Genomic DNA, 19293 nt, shown 5'->3' on the forward strand with positions numbered 1-19293 from the left:
TCTTCCCATGGATTCACGGGAGGGAGTCTGTGGCTCTGAAGTAGGTGTAGAAAGGAAGCATGGGCATAAACATGATTCAGCACTTTGCAAATTTCAGAACCTTATAATCTTTGAGAATATAATTTTTAATAATAAAGAAGGAAAATAATTTTAGCTTTTTAGTAATTGTTTTCCAATGAAGCTCTCAACCAGCTTGATTCGTTACCTGTTAACATTGTATCCCAGCTTTTCTCCATTTAGAAAAACCAAATTGATCTTTCTGTTACTTGGACACAGAATAATCATTTCTGAAATTAGCTCATGTATGAAAAAATGGTTGTAGAGAGTTCTGGGAGATAGAAATCTGATTGAGACATCAACAACCGGAACCGAGGCCTGCCCAGCCCAGGAGCTGCTAAGTCTCATTTCTGATTCTAGGCGACTAAGCATCTTTTGGAGTCCTAGCACTTAAATATGAAGAGGAAAAAAAAGTTTTAAGGAAGAGAAACTTGTGATTCATTTCTTTTAAAAAACAGACTAGACGTGTTCGTGTATTTAGTGCAAAACACTTAAAATTCGTGCTTTCTCTTTTCCTCAACTATTCATTAGGGTAGTTTAGATAAACGTGCTGAGAGTGTTGACAAAGTTCTGTGTACATAATGATCTCTCTTTAATAATTACGCTTGAATTGTTTTTATGATGGTAAATAAGCGTACTGAATCCAAGCTTCTGTTTCACTGTTTCTCAGTCTGGCTTATCACAAGGGTCTGTATATGTATGTTCATATGTATACCATAGAGATGAGGGCGGTGACAATAACAACTTTTTCCTCACGTTTGAAAAATTCTGGGAACCCCGCTACATTATAAGAGTGACAGTGTATTTTGTGGAAGTAAAATGTTGGAAGGTACTTCCCAATGTAGTAATTAAATTCCTACTGAACTTTTTTTTTATCCTATATTCCTTGACAGCTAGTGCTATATTTACATAATAAGGGTAGTAAATTAATATTAATCAAGAGTAAATAAATAAATGTTCAGCCCAGGCAGCCCTGAATGACTGTTTTGTACTCGGATGTCATCGTGTAGGTGAGGCTCTTAAACTCCAGAAAGACTGAATTACTTAGGATCTCCTAGCAGGTGAGTGATGCAGTCAGGACTGAACGAATTTCCAGGTGTCCTCTCATCATTTACTTTGGTTTACATGAAGCCTCCCATAATGTAGAGGGGAGTGTCATTTATTTTTAAATAACTGTTTCAAGCACACAACTTTATTTTCTAAGTGTTGATATTTTACCATGTTTGCTGCAGTTGGAGTGTGTGTGTGTGTGTGTGTGTGTGTGTGTGTGTGTGTGTATGTGTGTACAGGAACTGTACTGTTGAAAAGAACTGAGTATTAATCAAGTCCGTTCCTCCTCGAAGATGCTTCCTCCCAGAGCGGCTTCTCTCCTCCCCACCCCACAGACGTGGAAACTCCCATAGCCACTTTGTATTGCAGTCTTCACATTCCAGGTGTCTTGAGTCAACATTGTTACCAACTGAAACTAGAAGAAAGGGTTGTTTTCCAAGTAGCATGTTGTAAAGTGTGTGTGTATGCATATATACATACATACATGCATACTAGAAGACAGTTTAGTGGAAGAGGAGGGCAGGGCTTTGAAGGTTTTCAAACCCAGAGTTCCCATGTCCTTTGGATTCTTGAAGGAGTTGCTGATCTACGCAATGGGAAGGCTGAGACCTGCCCTGGATAGCCGCCCTGTGTGAGGCTCAGGCCACTGTAGGGAGAGCATATTACCTAGTACAGAGGAGGTGCTCCAGCCGCGACCCTTTAATACAGTTCCTCATGTTGTGGTGACCCCCAACCATAAATTGTTTTTATTGCTACTTCATCACTGTCATTTGGCTACTGTTATGAATTGAGCGACCTCTGTGAAAGGGTCGTTGGACTCCCAGGTTGAGAACTGCTGTTCTAGCAGAAGTTGCTAATCTATACAATGGGAATGCTGAGACCTGCCCTGGATAGCCCTGTGTGAGGCCCAGAGCCACTGTAGGGAGAGCATCTTCCCTGGTACATAAGAGGTGCTCCAGAAAGGTAAGCTTTAATGATAATACAGGTAAAGTTCACTCTCTGCTTCCGGGCACTTGACACGATTCTAAGTGTTTTGTGCATGTTATTCATTGAAAAGCTCTGATGTAAGAACTATATGCAAATAGTGTCCGACACATCGGAACTGCCCGCCTTGGTTATCTGGTGCTGCTGTTCACAGTAATACTACAAGTGGGTGACGTGAACATGCACGCTTATTTTCTCGCGGTTGAGAGGCTAGAAGTCTGGTTTCAGAGTGCTGGCTGGAGGGAAGGCTCTCTTTCTGTCTGCTCTGGGGGAGCCTCTGCCTTATTTCTTCAGCCTTTGGTTCCTTAGAGATAGGTCGCCATGTTGCTTGGCGCACCCTATCTCACCCTTTCCTTGAATCCATATCTCAAAGGAGCATGGCATGATGTACCTTACTGTCATCCTCTTCATTAACATAACCAACAGTGCAGTCCCAAACGGGATTTTAACCACATGCAGAGGGTTGGGATTTGTAACACATATTGGTGAGGGACATGAATCCAGCCTGTAATCATCATAAATATTGGCTATTATTATTATCTCTTTTTTACAAAAGAAACTAATAGGCTCTCAGGGAAGCTTTCTATACACTTTGCATAGATAATGTTGATGTTTCGTGTGTTCGAGTTCGTTTTCAACTCAGAGTGACCCCGGCGACAGTTGAGAAGCACCGCGTGGTCCCTGCATGAGCAGATAAGCAGGTCTTTCTCAGAGAGCCACCAGGTGGGTTAGCAGCAGAGTGCTTATTAACTCATTAATTACAGTAGGCACTATTATCTCCCAGCTTAAAATGGGAAAGCTGAGGCACAGACAGCTTAAATAACATGGACCTACGACATACAGTTAGCCATTATCAAACCTTGCATGTGAACCCAGGCAAGCTCCAGAGCTGATGCCCAAACCCACAGTGAGTAATGATGGGGAGAATGGTGCAGGACGAGGCAGGGGTGCATTCTGTTGCATGTGGGGTTGCTCTGTATAGCAACTAACCAGAACTTCGATTTTGCTAGTAGAGGTGACTGACGGTGGCCCTGTTTACCTGAATACCTCCCTCCACCTCCATTCTTCCTAAACTACCTAGTGTGAGTTTTATATTCTCCCAAGTAGTTTGGGGTGGGTCTGCATGTCTTGGTGCTCCAGATTTTGGGTAGGGCCCAACTTTGCTTTCTAAGCTCCTTACATGACTTTGGTTTAACAAGAATGGCTGTTGCTTTGGGGCATTTTCAAAGCCCCCTTTTAACAATATCTATTCAAATATAGTGAGCTTACAAAGTTTCTAATCACTGTCCTCAGTATTCATTTCTATCACATGTGTTTTAGAACACTAGACAAGAAAAAGCAAAATTCATAATACAGTTAGCTAAACTCATAATCCTAAACCCAGAATCCATTTAAAACACTGATGTTCGATTTTCTCTTCTCCGTTCACACTGGCCCATTCATATACCTGTACCCTTAAGCCTCTGACAGGGTGAATCCAGCAGGCCCTGGGCCTCCTTCCTAATAGTCACTGGGTTTACACAACCTGGCTTTTGTCTCAGGCAGTAACTCCAGAACCAAGTCCCTTCAACATTCCTTTCAGCCTTTATAGGTCAGTACAACCAAAGAAACCATTTGCTCAAAGGATTTCCTTCCAAAACCCCTTATGGCTTTTTTCTTTCTTTTTTAAAATCATTTTATTGGGGCTCATACAGCTCTTATCACAACCCATACATCCATCCATTGTGCCAAGCACATTTGTACATTTGTTGCCATCATCATTCTCAAAACATTTTCTTTCTACTTGAGCCCTTGGTATCAGCTCCTCATTTTTACCCTTCCTCCCCACCCTTCCTCTCTCATGAACCCTTGATAGGACTTTTTTCTTGTAAGACCCCATGCTACCATGAGTCTAGAGCAGGGGTCCTCAAACTTTTTAAACAGGGGGCCAGTTCACTGTCCCTCAGACCCGCTGGAGGGCCAGACTATAGTTTTTTTAAAGAAGCTATGAACAAATTCCTATGCACACTATACATATCTTATTTTGAAGTGAAAAACAAAACGGGGTAAAAACACCTGGTGGGCCAGATAAATGTCCTCTATACGTAGTTTGAGGACCCCTGGTCTAGAGCTTTTGCAACAAAATTCTGATAACACTGAGGAAATGGCAGAGGGGCCCTATCTGCCTCCTCTGGCTTCTGTGGGGAAAAGGAGTTATCACAGGACAGAGCTCGGACATGCCACTACCCTCCATCCTTCTTAACCATTCCTCCATGACACACTACCCTGCTGGGTTTGGTAATCTGTTCCAGGAACCACCAGAATTCACAGGACTCAAGATTATGGGGTTGTATTCGAGAAGTTACCTACAAGCCAAGGTCAGAAAGCATGAAGGACACAATTTTTGGTCCACAGCAACACCTCTCATCAGCTAGCAACCACCTCTTCTCTGGTCCTCAGGCTCTCAATCATGTGCCCTTGGCCACTGTCTGGGCCAAGAAGCCCCTCCTGCTCTCTCTCACTGCCGCATGATCTTGGCAGCGTGGCTCCCTTTGGGTGCCTCTTCTGCCTTTTACGTGTCAGTCAGGAATCTCTCACGGGTCCTCCGGTGGCTCTTCGTTCTCTGCTGTCATGGGAATCTGTTCCTTTCTGAGGCTGCTCTGATACCCACAAGAATGGCGAAACCAGCCAGTCCCTGAGTTAGAGTCCTCTGCACCTTATTTGAGTGGTCCCACCCATTTAGTGGGAACTACAGAGAAATAATAGAAGAGTCGTAAGTAATTTATGTCCCTTCACTGCACACTCCTGCTGGGCACGGACACTTCTTTGGTCCTGACCTGCCCACCTGCAGTGCACTTCCCGAGCAGAAGACGCAGAAGTGTCCCACTCGGTCAGACCTCGGAACCTGTACGTGAAGGGAGGGGCTCTAATCCAGGCCTCTTTTTATTTTGTATTTTGAAGCTTTCCAAATCCCTAACTGTCTGGGGTTTTGAGAGACAGTAGCCTGTGTAATGCTTTCCCTTCGAGACTTGTCTTCCCTCCAGGCCAGAGTCCTTGGTGAGTGGACTTGGCCAGAGACAAACCTTAGTGACAGGCTTCAGCCGCTCATAAGAGCTAGATTGGGCCGCACTTGAATAACGGGTAACCACTTGCCTTAGAATTGGGCTCTTACCACTTTCCTGTTTCTCTAGCTGTCATCAAAGATTTTTTTCCCTCCCTTTTATTGAATCCTCTGCTTGGCCCCTTAGTGGCTGGCAGTAAACACATGCTGAATTTTGTGAGAAGTTGAGTAGTTTTATATTAAGCCAGCTGGTGTCGGTTTCGGACTTACTGCAGCCAGAAGAGACTTCAGAGATAATCCAGTACAGATTCCTCTCTGTCTATTCCAAGGAACTTCGTGCCAAGTAATTGTGGGGAAAGCTGCATGCCTTCATTGTATCCTTGGAAAGTCATGATACCCATCGGGCTTCAGTAGAGGCCCTGAGAAGTCGTACAATAAGTAAACCCATTAAACTCTATCTGCTATTTCCTAAACAGCAAAATCATTAAATGGTTGGTGATTTCTAGAGCATTATTTTCAGCAAAATTTTATCTTCTGTCTGGAATATCAGGTCTCACCAACTACATGCCTGCCAGTCTTTTTCTTTTAAAATTCTTTTAAAATTATGCAGGCATCACCTCCTTTCCAGGACTTCGCTGGATGGATAAAATTAAGAATGGCTATCACTCCATACTTGCAACTACTTATGATACACAAACCCTTCTATTATGGCATAGATTGGTGCTTTCTGTGTCCTGGCTCTCTCTCTCTTCCCTCTGCAGGATAGGGAGTCTCGTTGTCTTTTTCTTCTTTCTTTCTTTAATTCCACGTTGTATTTGTATCACTGTTGCCTAGCGTACACCTAGTAGGCGTGCCAACATTCATTGAACCGAGTAGCTTCCTAGCAATCGAGGCACCGAAAGGAAAAGCAGCATTTGTCAGGAAGTTGTTCCTCCGCCTTGTAAGCATCGCAGTTAACAGGCCCTTCCACCAGCTAGAAGGAAGTACGATAGAAATAGTACTGGTTGTTCACCGAGTTTGAAAGAAATCATTCTCCTAGCAAAGACTGCACTGTGCACTCATGAGAGGGCTTTGTGTTCTAATTTGGTTGCTATAAACTCTTCTCAGTTAATTTGGAAACACTAAAAGGAATCCAAAGGATTTTATTAACATACCCGAGCCTCGCCCAACATATTTTGATTTTAACTTTACACTGCTTTTTGAAAATTTGGGGAAGGGACTATGTATAGTATCAGACAAATTTCCCAACACTGGTCTTGTGCTTCTGATCTTAAGATAATTCTAAAATTGAGCCATCACAATCCTACAAAGATCGTTGATTTAATAGAAATGTAGTCACAGCCCATTTGGAAAGTTTCTAGAGAAAATCATATATAAGGAGCTTACACGTCATTTGTCTTTTAGACATCCCAGACCCTAGATTTGTTAAGTAGTACAAAAGGGGAATTCTTCAAAGGAAATACACACTTTGCCAAATACTGTTTTTAAAAAAAGTTATATCCTTTTCCTTGCTCACCGATCAACATTCAACAATCAAGGAAGAGAGAGGATGCGCTCAGTGTCCCACTTATTGTCAAAGGTTTCTAAAGGGCCTACGAACAAGGACACAACAAAGGAAGGAATAAACAGTGGAATTTTTAGCACAGAATATATAAATAATGCAAACCTACAGAATTGAAAGCATTTGTGGAGGAGGAGGAGGGAGGGAAAACGAAGGGGAAGGAAGCAAAAAAAAAAAAAGCAACCCGACACACAAAGAAGTGTTTTTGTACTTTTAGGAATTGTTTGCTTCCATAAAACCTTTACTGCTGTATGTATGGCTTTACAGTGAAGACAAGGGGACAGAAGACTTGCAGGAGGGATGCTTCTTCTGGCAAGCATCAGAGGAGTGGGCAAGTGTTCCTGGACCACAGTCTGGGCTGGGCCAGAGGACTCTGAGGGCTGGGAAACTGGTGAGGTGCGAGGGAGGGGTGAGGCTGGGGAAGCTGGTTAGCTGGAAGGAGGGGGGAGCAGATTGAAAGTATATGGAGGCTTTTGTGGAATTTTGAGGGAAAAGAACTAGTTTGCATTTAAAGCCTGATAGGTTGTCAGAGTTCCTGGATGAGAAGAATAAGATGGTGGGCAGAAGAATAGTGGTATTTAGAAGAACCCTTAAAAAAGTGATTATCTTGATGAGTGTGAAAACTTATTGTTAAAGAATGTTAGGTGATAAACATTTCAGTAACCTGTAATGCATCAACTTTGTTTTGTTTGTTATGGAGTGCATAATGTTGTTACTAGGTGACTTCTCATTGATCCCAGCTCCGAGCCAACCCTTTGTACAACAGAATAAGACGCTGCCAGTCTGCTGCCCTCTCAATCGCTGTGGTTGAGTCCTCTGTTGCAGGCACTGCGTCTAGCCAACGCCTTCATTCAGGGTCTTATTTTTTGCTGACACTCTGTTACCCAGTGAGATGTGTCTGTTCTAGAAACTGGTGGTCCCTTCTGAGAACTTGTCCAAAAGTCTGTTCCTGTGGCTGTCATCCCATTTTGGAGGATGTTTTCTATTATACTAATGGACAAGATTAAGGTAGTATTAAGATGTAATTTTAATAATAATAAAAAGTAGGAACCACGTCACATTCTTTATTTCCTTGGGGACATCTTTAGAATCGGCCTCAGTCGTTGTTCTTAGGTTCCAACTCATAGCAACCCTATGGGTAAAAGCAACCGAAACCCTGCCCAGTTCTGCGCTGACACCCTCACAATTGTATTATATTTGAGCCTATTGTTGCAGCCAGTATCAGTTCATCTTTATGGTCTCTTTTTGCTGACTCCGGCTTTACCAAGTATGATGTCTTTGAGCTATAATTATCTGTATAATTGTAAATAAATTGCTTTTATGTATCATTACCACCACCACCCAAGTTTCTTTACCACATTCTTCATTTCAGAAGCCTGTAATTATTGCTGAGAATAATTTTAATTTTTAAACTAAGATGGATTGGTATTTTACTAGAGACTTATCCATCCATGCTATCAGGTAATCTGTGTTTAGTATGTGACAACTGAGGTGGTATTGAACTGCTTGTATTCGTCTTCATAATTTTTGACTTCCATATACTATATGAATTAACTTTGGATGCAGTTAATCAGAACATGAGCTTTTGGAAGGTGAGTTCTGATTCTCTGTCCCTCAAAAGGACTAAGTAGAGAGGTTTCCAACAAGCACTGTAAGTAGTTTTATTTTCCCTAGGAGCTTCCTGACAGAGATTCAACAGATTATAAAAGTACTTATCCCATGACCATAATCCATTTGAGGAAATCAACAGTTCCCTTTGTTATGCTGAAGAAAAGGGATTTATATGGGGAAAGAGAACTAGTGATCTATTTCTTATTATAAATGAATAGGAGTTGTATCACCTTGAGGTTCTCAGTCAAGCATTACTATGCATAAATTGGAACTTCAAGATTCACCACCCATCAAGTTGGTTCTGACTCATATCCTCAACCCTTAAGAGATTTGTCAGGTCTTTACAGGAGCAGATACCCTCCACATTCTCTCATGGGACAGCTGGTGGGTTTGAACCACCAACCTTGCAGTAAATAGTCTGATGCTTACCTGACACAGCCACCAAGATTATATCTCCTTAATTTCTAGAAAGGTTTAATATACACCTGTTCTAGTGAAGTGTTCTAATGAATAGAATTGGTATGTTCTCATAATATTAATTACTATACAAATATGTAAAATTTCTTTGTGTTCTCATCAAATAGGTATCAGCATAGATGTCTGGATCTTAATTGTTAAAAAGACAAAATCTGAGTTGGCAGTAATCGCCTTTAGAAACAAAGAGCCCTGGCCCCGCTGCTTACTCATTGACTGTCATGAAACCCAACCTGCCCAAACCTGAAATTGTAAAGATCTCACAGGGCTGTTAAGGCAAAGTAAGGTCGTGCATACAGAGCACCGAGTGGCTAGCTGCTAGCTAGATGCGTGTAAAACGTTTGTTTGTCATGACATGGGCAGCTATTTTCCCATGTCACATTTATTGACTGCCATGACATTTCTGTGCTAAAGATGACGCATTTAAGAAATACTTTTAAAAATGTAGTATAGTTCAGCAGACAGTTAAGCATTTAACTCGGAGCCAAATGTTGATGGTTAGAATCCACCCACAGTGCCTTGGCAGATAGAGCTGGCCAACTGTGGGTGAGGGGTGGGTTCAGATGTATAAAGCCATATATCCGAAGCACTGGGCACCCTCCTCAGCAGAGGACTTCCTGGGAGAGGGCAGCGTGGCAAGCACCTTTTGTGGCCTGTTGAAAACATGGCATTGCCAGTAGACAGTAAGATGTAGATTCTTGCTCCAGAAGAGATCCCAGTGTTGTAAGGAGGAGAGAGGTACTTAAATAAATACTCTATTTTGAGGCTTTCCTAAGTGAGGCGTGACAATAAACACTCTGTTTTATGCTGCATTTTAATGAACGCTTAGCATGTTGAGAAGGAGTGACTAGCTGTCTTTGAATGGCGATAGAAAGTTATTTACTGAATGCTTATCAGAGGGCAGAGGATTCTTGGAAGGAAACGGAGTCGTCTGCAAAAACATGTGGACTGTCTTAGTGTGCTCAGGGGGTGTTTCAGTGCCACGCAAAGATGGAGTGGTCTACATTGTTAAGGAACTCCAAGAAGAGGGCTTGTTTTGTTCCTGTTGAGGCTGAGCAAGGAATGGGCAGAACTAGGAAAAAACATTTCTTAGAAGCCAAGAGTAGCGGCTACAAGAGGGGCGTGCTAAGAACAATGGCATCACAGTGGGTCCGATAAACGAAAGACTTGACTTGCTCCATCGAGAAGGGGCCATGGAAGCATCAAGTTTTTTAAGAAGGGAAATTCTGTCAGTTCAGAGAGAAACTATCACTAGAAACCTAACCTTGACAGAAAAAGTCCTTGAAATGCTAGGTCAATTACAAATCCTTTCCAGGGAAATGACTTAGAAACCAAAAAAAGCAAAGAACTTTGTATTTTCTGAATAAGCAAGAAAGGAAGATAAAGCCTCATCTGTAATAATATTTAAATTTCTCACATTTACTTGACTAGATTTTTTTTTCCATTTTAGCTCTCCATAGTTGTCTCCCAAAACATGTCCGTTGTTAAAAAAGAAACGTGCACACACATACACATATTTTTTAAAGTCAGAAATACACAAGGTGTTATCTTAGTTAAAATAGCAGGTATGTTCCTGGGTCATTAAAAACAAAGACTGGTTCATGGCATCCCTGTGTGTGAAAGAACAGGACTGCATGTCCGCTGTTTGGGTTGTGAACTGTGAACGGGCTTTCATGGCTGTGTCCTTTTGGAAGTCTATCACCAGACCTTTTGTTCTGAAACATTTCTAGGTGGGTTTGAACTGTCAACCTTTGGGTTAGTAGTCAAGCACATAATATAATCAAAACCTAAACTTACTGCCATCAAGCCGATGCCTATCCACAGCAACCCTGTAGGACAAGCTAGAACTGCCCCAGGAGTTTCCCAGCCTGTAACTATTAACCGCAGTAGAAAGCCTTCTCTTTCTTGAGCTGATGGTGATTTCTGAACTTATAGATTGCAGCCCAATGCATAAAAACAACCATGTCACCAGGGCTCCTACATAATATAATAGAAATGGCAAAAATAGCTTCCCCAAATCAGACAATGCCTGGCTATTAGAAAGATTGCCTTTAAAGTCCTAAAGGCGTGTCCTCAAACAAGCAGCAGCTATTTAAATGTGTTCACTAAATCCACATGGAAGAAACACATCAGCCTATGTGATCCAAGGATTATAAATAATAAAATCCAAAGGAAAGAATAATGTCAGAGCTTAAGTTGGGAACACCTGGTTTGCAGAAGGCTGTGGGTCCATTTGCAGGCTCCCCACATGGATCAAGCCTCCCGTGAATGCCCTCGGCCATAGTTGAGGGGTGTGACACTGTCCTTGCTGTCAGACAGAGCACTGTGAAGTTAGTTGATCGTGGCAGACGTACTCCCTGCTATGGCGCCTACACCAACCAGCTCCTTGCGATGCTGTAGGACAGGACAGGACAGAACTGCCCCTGTGAGTTTCCAAGACTATGCCTGTTTTCTGGGAGTAGCAATAGAAAGCCCCATCTCCTGAGAGTGACTGAGGGTTTGGAACTACTGACCTTACAGTTAACAGCTCAAATGTAATACCTTATCCTTTTTTCTCTCTGTTTGACCCATTTTAAAGTTGTTTCCATTTTTAATATTTTCTGCTTACTTTTTTATGAAGGTTTTCTTCTGTTTGGGTTTGTCATTGTCACTGGGGTGGTTTTTTTGTTTTGTTTGTTTGGTTGGTTGGTTGTATTTCTCATTTTTTTATTTACGATTTTCTGTAATCCAGAGTAGGTAGCTCTATAGAGTTAGTAACAGGATTAATAATAGCAGGGGAGCCTGGAGGGAAAAGGGGAGCTGACAACAATGAGTCGGAGAAAGAAGCAAATGTTCTGAAATTGATTGTGGTGACAATTGCACAACTCTTCATATGATTGAACTATTAAATTGTATGACATATTACCACTAATTATATGCCAATATATCTATTAAATAAAAAGTAGCTTCCCAAAACATTTATTTTTAACCAATATGGATTGAAGTTAGCTCATCTCCAATGACTCCAAGTATCTATTCATGGTAACTTTGGGGGGAAAAAAGAACAGATTGTTATTTTTGTAGCTCTGGTCTTAAGTGAGTTAGTACCAGCAAGCTGATGAAGACGCACTGGCGGCACTCACTTGTCTATGCCAGGAAATTTGGAAGACTGCTACTTGGCAAACTGACTTGAAGAAATTCATATTGGTATTTAATCCAAAGAAAGGTGACCCAACAGGATACTCAAATTAAAGAACAAATATTATTGATGCCACATGCAAGTGGTTGCAGCAGAACATTAAGGATCAGGCTGGATTTAGAAGAAGACATAGAACAAAGGATATGGTTGCTAATGTCAGGTCAATAGATCTTGACTGCTGTAAACAGAGAATTCCAGAAAAATGTTTACTTGTGTTTTATTGACTATTCAGAGGCTTTCGACTGTGTGGATTATAACAAAGTATGGATAACATTAAGAAGAATGGGTATTACAGAACACCTAATTGTACTTACACAGAACCTGTACATGAACCAGAACAGGGGACTATGACGTGGTTTAAAATCAGGAGAAGTGTACATTAGAGTGATCCCCTCTCACCATACTCATTTAATCTGTGTGCTGAGCAAATCATCAGAGAAGCTGGATTATATTGACGAATGGGACATCGGAGGGATCTTCTAGAATTAATGTGATGAGTGTATATTTCTTGATATCATTAAACTAATTGTATGGTATGTAAATTATGTGCCATTAAAACTGATATTAAGGGAAAAAAGAATGTGGCATTACGATTAGAGGAAGGCTTATTAAAAACCTGAGATGTGCACATGACATAGCCTTGTTTGCTGAAAGTGAGGAGGAATTGAAACGCCATCGACAGTCAAGGATTGTAGCCTTCAGGATGGATTATAACTCAAAGCAAAGAAGACCAAGATCCTCACAACGGCACCAATAGGTAACATCGTGATAAACGGAGAAAAGATGGAAGCTGTCAAGGATTTCACTGGCTTGACTCCACCATCACTGCTCATGGAAACAGCAGTTAAGAGACCAGAAAATGCATTGCATTTAGCAACTGCTGCACAAGACTTTAAGCAGTGGTTCTCAACCTGTGGGTCACAACCCCTTTGGGGGTCGAACAACCCTTTCACAGGGGTCGCCCGATTCATAGCAGTCGTATGATCATTACAGTTACGAAGTAGCAACAAAAATAATTTTATGGTTGGGGGTGTCACCACCACATGAGGAACTGTATTAAAAGGTCACGGCATTAGGAAGGTTGAGAATCACTGCTTTAGAGCCTTGAAATGCAAAGAAATTACTTTGCATACTAAAGTACACCTGCTCCAAGCCATGGTATTGTTCATTCACCTCATATGCATGTGAAAGTTGGACATGGAAGAGGAATGCATGCATTTGAATTGTGCTGGAGAGGAATGTGGAAAGTGCCACAGACAGCTAAAAGGACACACTGATCCGTCCTAGAAGAAGCACAGCCAGAGTGCTCCTTAGAGGCCAGGATGGCGAGACTTCATCTCACATACTTTGGACAATGCAGCCCATGGAGAAGGGCATCAGACTTGGAAAAGTCGAGGGGCAGAGCTGCAAGGAGGTGGATTGACGCAGTGGCTGGTAAGAGTAGGCTCAAGCACAGCAGCAACTGTGAGGATGGCACAGGACAAGCAGTGTTTGTTTCTACTGTCCACCACCACACAACAAGGAACCCTGGTGGCATAGGTAGCAGGTAAAGGCTCTATTGATTGTAACTTATACCCTCACTTTACAGACCTGATAAACAGAGGGTGGGGCTGCCAACTAAATTACAACAGCATTTGGTTGTAAAATAATTCCAAGATATAAAAATGGGGAAGAAGAGACTAGGAAGAATACTGGTATGTATTTGCAATTTTAACTTAGAAGTGAAAATGGTTCTGTTGCATTTTATTTAAATTATAGATTATCATTTTTTTTAAATCGTTTTATTTGGGGTTCATACAACTCTTACCACAGTCCATACATACATCAATTGTGTAAAAAAGCGCATTTGTACATTCATTGCCCTCATCATTCTCAAAACATTTGCTCTCCACTTAAGCCCCTGGTAGCAGCTCCTTATCAGATTGTGTCTTAATTAAAGGAAAAAATATTATTAAAAAACTCACTGCTATCAAGTCAATACTGACCCACAGTGACCCTCTGGGCCAAGTTAAATCACCTCTGTAGGTTTCTGAGACGAGCTGTTGACAGGACTAGAAAGCCCCATCTTTCTCTCACAGAGCAGCTGGTGGTTTCAAGCTGCGTACCTTGTGGATCGAGAAGTCCTTAGGGGACAGCTAAAGATGTTACTAGCTGATCATTCACTTTTTGTATTTTTCTTCTTTGCCTAGCATGATAGTTCTTGTATCAGGCTGCTAACCCCAAGGTCACCAGTTTGAAACCACCAGTCGCTCTGCAGCAGAAAGGTGGGGCTTTCCGTTCCTGTGAAGGGTTTCTGCAAGTTGGAACCAACTCCGTGGAGTGAGTTTGGTTTGGGATTTTGAGCCAGGCATTGTTCGATACTGGGTTTGTAGTAGTGGTTAAAGTACCTGATCCTGCTTTGTCGCTTTGTCAACACGGAGTTTTTGTTTTACAAGAGGCAGGAAAGATACTCGGACAACAAACAATGAGTGTGCGTTTAAATCCCAAGAGTAAAGAAGTTCAAGTGCTGGAATAGAGCTGCGGGGAGTTACTGATTGAGATTGGGAAGCTCTCTGTGGTGGTGAGTTCAACAGAAACTACAAGAATGGGAAGAAATGAAAGCGCCTGTGCAGACGCCTTGAGCAGGGAAGCTTTGAAGTTCTTAAGACTGTGACAGAAACCGGAATGTAGGGTGGAGGACAGGGTGGTGTGCAGGACTACTTCAGAAGGCCATATCAAATGTGTTGCGTGTAGGCTAAGCCAGGGAACCAGCCCCTGGAAGTGCCTCTGAAACCTGGGTTGGATAGCAGGCAGTGCTGATTTGGACCAAATTGGGTGACTCCTTCTGGGGTTTAAGATGAAAGATAAACTTACTTGAGAATAATTTGCTAGTATTATTTTAAATTTTTCTTTGCATACATTTTGACCCAGCAATTCCATTTCTGGGCATTTATTCTAAAGAAATCATATTGAATGTGTCAAAAGTTCAACCACTAGAATCACAACCCCATATTACTTACAATAAGAGGTTTAAAAGGTTTTAGGGTCTTTTAAAAAAATAGAAAGGAAAAGAGCAACTAGTGTAGACTTTAAGAATACATCATCCAGGAAAAGATATGTTTAAACAGGGGAAGGGGTTCGTCTGTGGGCGGGGGCGGGGGCCTGGAGAGAGACAGCGGCGGAACCACGGACTGGAGAGGAGATGCTCTTGAAGCACTGGTGGGGTGTAGAGCCCTCTGGGTATCACTAGAGTGCAGGAGCTGCTGGTCCAAAGTTACCATCAGTTTCATCCTACTTATGTCTACAGTCAACACTCATAGAAGCAGCAGTCACTTAAGAAATCCAACAACACATAGCATTGACAAATTGCTGCACAAGCTCTCTAAATGAAGTGTAAACATGCAAAGATGTCACTCTGCAGACTAAGGTGTACCTGACGGAAGCCATGGCATTTTCCGTTACCTCATATGTGTGTGAGAGCTGAATGAAGAACAAGGAAGACCTAAGACTTGATGCCTTTGTATTATGGTGTTGGTGAAGAGTATGGAACTTAATAACTGCTGGAAGAACAACCTTTTTTTTAAAAAAATCTGTTTCAGAGACTGTATAGCCAGTATGCTTCTTAGACTTGAGGATGGAATGGCTTTGTCTCTTGTACTTTAGACTTATTATCAGGAAGGGTGAGTCCCTGAAGAAGGACATCGAGCTTGGTGAGAGGGTCAGCAAAACGAGGGAAACCCGCCATGACACACACATTGGCACCGAGAATGCAGCGGTGCTTTCAGACAGAGCTGGGAGGAGTGGGCCGGCTTGGGCAGTGTTTCATTCTGTGTAGGAAGGGTTGCTATGGGTGGGAACGGACTCCAGGCCCCCAACAGCAACATCTGGAAACCTAACCACACCCTACAACAGTGTTACTGGAGGGGAAACCATTTGCCTTTAAAATGAATACTTCTAGGTGAATTTTGTTATGCTGAAAAAGCCTGTAAACCTGAGCGTCTCTTTGTATTGATGAACACACAAGTTTATGAGAAAACAATTCTTTCTTTCTGCCCCCCTCCATTTCCATCACCTCCTCTTGCCTCCATCTTTTCCTTCCTCCCTCCCTCCTCTTTCTGCCTCTCTCACCTCTGTTCCTTCTCATCCCTCACTTCCCTCGTATTCGCTCTCCTATCTTTGCCCTCTACTGCTTCCCTTTCCTCCTGTGTACACACAAAACACACAGCATTTGTTTTTTAGAGTAAGCTGTATGACAGATTTTTATATTTGTGTAATACAAATATTTTCATGCATATTATGCCCACTTGCAAGTTTTAAATTGTACAAAACACTGTGTGCTGTTTGCATTCCTGACACTATCTAGACCCGTCTCTGACACAGAGGTACTTAGCGTACAGGTCTCCGAGCCTTCTGGACACTGATGCTGCAGGAAACGCAGTTAACCATTTCCTTCCTGGGGCCCTGCTGAAGATGTGTTTCACGAGTGTGATTGGTGGAAAATCCCTAGAAGAGTTTGAATTTGACGTTAGGAAATGTGAGGTTATCATCATTGGCATTTCCTGGATTCTTTCCTTTTCCTACCACTATAGAAAAGTCTTAGTTCTATGATTTTGTAGACTTTTTACAACGTTGTTATTGAAAGGAGTTTTTTTAATTGTTGCTTATCCCAATGTATAGTTTGTTTAATGCTGAAAAGTTACTAGTTTAGAGATGATTTTGTTCTACTAATACCACACAGTGCTATAGAGTATTGTTCAGAATATTTGTACCAGATAATTTTTCCACTTTGGAAATGGAGGACCTCAAGTATTTGTGTCATGAAATGTTCTCTGAGAATATAATTTAATTGCTCTGACTTTGAAAAATACTTCAAGTAGTGGTTAGTTTTCACTTAATTCATTTCAGAAAGTGAACATATCCTCTTTATCCTGTTTATAGTGACTTAAATTCTTCGTAATTCTGGGGCTAACCCCAAACCAAACCCGCTGCCATGGACTCAGTTCCAGCTCATGGCATCCCTACAGCACAGCACAGCTTCTCCATGGGGTTTCCAAGGCCAGACATCTTTTTTCCCCCCAGATCATTTTATTGGGGGCTCTTAACAGCTCTTAAAACAATCCATGCATCAGTTGTATCAAGCACATTTGCACATATGTTGCCATCGTCATTTCCAAAACTTCTTCTTGCTACAGGGCAAAGATCTTCATAGGAGCCATCCTCCACCTCATTCTCCCATGCTAGAACAGAGTCGTAAATACCATTCTAAGTATAATTTCTGAGCGTTAAAATAACAACAATAAGCCCACATTGCTGTCCACTTGGTTCAGCATGTTAAAACAAAACAATAATAACAGAAACCACATTGCTATTGACTTGGTTCTGACCCATAGTGACCCTGTAGGGCAGAGTAGAACTGCCACCCCCCTCCCTCCCCCAACCAGGGTTCCCAAGGCTTTAATTCTTTATGGAAGCTGACGGCCACATCTCTCTCTCCCAGATAAAATTAGAAAAATGTCACATTCATTAGTTGTTTTTATTAATGCTGTTTTTGACGTCCAACGATCCATTTTGTTAACTACCTGGAGGAAAGAAGGGGGTGGGCCAGGATTTCCATCTAGTTGACTCTGACTCCTTACATGTTACAAAGCAGAGCCGCTCCATAGTTTACTTTGTATTATCTTTTTTTAATTTATTTTTTGCTTTATAATACTTTTTTAACAGTTTCATAGACATATACTTTCACATACCATACAGTGCTGAAGGTACATTTAAAAGTTGTGCAGTCATCAACAGAACCAATTTTAGATCTTCCCTGCGAGCTGGAGAGAAGCAAAGCATTGGTGCCCGGCGCCACTGGGCGGGCTCAAGTCTTCACCTGTTAGCTTAGTGGTTGCTCACAACTATGTGCATCATTCCTATTGCTTGCAAGGCCAGCACCTGCTAAAGTGAACCTTTCTTTTTAAGGCATTATTAAACTCGTGGCATCAGGCAGTATCCTCCATGTTTAAGATTCAGCAGTAGAATATCATTAGCCTTTACTTAAATTTGCTAATTTGGGGGTTTAAATTTTTTTTTTTTTTAATGAAACATAACATGCCATTCCGTTCTTCCCTGGGCCAGAGTTGACATTGTCAGCTTCCGGGAAGTTGGCCCCCTGACTCATGGCAGCACAACAAACAACAGAACAAACTGTTGCCTGGCCGGCCCTGTGTCAGCCCAGTGATTGGAGGGTGGGGGTCCACTGGGTTCTCACTGGCCAGCTCTGACTCCAGTCTGCCTTGAGCTGGAAGTGCTAGTGCAACCTGTGGATGACGCAGGGCTCAAGCCTCCCTGACAGACTGCTGTTGAGGAAGTCTCTGTCTCCGTGCACATCCTTTGTAGTGCGTGTAAGTGGGTCATAGCATATTAGCCTTTTGTGTCTAGCGTATCTCAGCAGGATATTTTCAGGGTTCAGCTGTGTTGTGACGTGTGCCAGAGTTGCCTTTCTCTGCCGCGATGTGATACAGCACCCATCAGTTGATAGGCAGGCAGTTGGCTCCTTTTCCACCTTTTCGGCTGTCATGAAGCAGCTTTCATTTTAGTTACGTGCCGGATGGAAAAGTGAGATAAAAGCATTCTGTTCTTAGAAATTATTTTTCACATATAAAATGTCTCTCCCTTACCCCCCCTCATTTCAGACGAGAGATGGAGACTAAAGAAACTCTCAAGGGGTTGCACAAGATGGAGGACCGCCCAGAGGAACGAATGATCAGGGAGAAGCTGAAGGCCACCTGCATGCCCGCCTGGAAGCATGAGTGGCTGGAAAGGAGAAACCGGAGAGGCCCCGTGGTGAGTGGCTGGGGTCCCAGCAGAGGAGTGTGCGTAGCACATCCGCATAGGCGTCTCTTCATTGTACAGGCAGTGGTTTCGTTTGCTCCACATGCTGACCCCTTGTATTCAAACATAGCTGAAACTGTGCATTAGACCCCGGAGTAGAGCTGATCCAGGGAGCTAAAGCAACACTGCCCTCTGCTGTCCGTTTCTAAAATCCTTTCTTTAGAGTGCATTTTGTACTGCTTGCTAATTTAAGGAGCCTGGTGGCAGAGTGATTACATGCTAGGCTGCTAATCACAGGCTCAGCAGGTGGAAACCACTAGCCTCTCCTCCGGAGAAAAGATAAGATTTTCTATTTCTGCAAGAATTACAATCCAGAGACCTGCAGGGCAGTTCTACTCGGCCCTATAGAGTCACTGTGAGTCCGAATTGACTCCGTGGCAGTGAGTTTGGTTTGGGGTTTTGGTTTTTCTAATTTAGAAAGATATTTCTGTTGAAACCTCTTATAGAAAGTGACAATCAATCCATGGAACAAATTCCTTTGTT

General features: G+C 42.3%; 1 protein-coding gene across 1 annotated transcript in view; it reads left to right on the top strand.

The window, feature by feature from the left end:
• MAP3K1 (mitogen-activated protein kinase kinase kinase 1) overlaps window positions 1-19293 on the top strand; it is an 82275-nt gene that overhangs the window by 26746 nt on the left and 36236 nt on the right. Inside the window, exon 2 of the mRNA XM_075541048.1 lies at window positions 18612-18762. Coding sequence (XP_075397163.1) covers window positions 18612-18762 — 151 coding nt within the window. The remainder of the gene's footprint in view (window positions 1-18611; window positions 18763-19293) is intronic.

This window comes from Tenrec ecaudatus, chromosome 2, assembly GCF_050624435.1.
Source record: "Tenrec ecaudatus isolate mTenEca1 chromosome 2, mTenEca1.hap1, whole genome shotgun sequence".
Classification (NCBI taxonomy): Eukaryota; Metazoa; Chordata; class Mammalia; order Afrosoricida; family Tenrecidae; genus Tenrec; species Tenrec ecaudatus.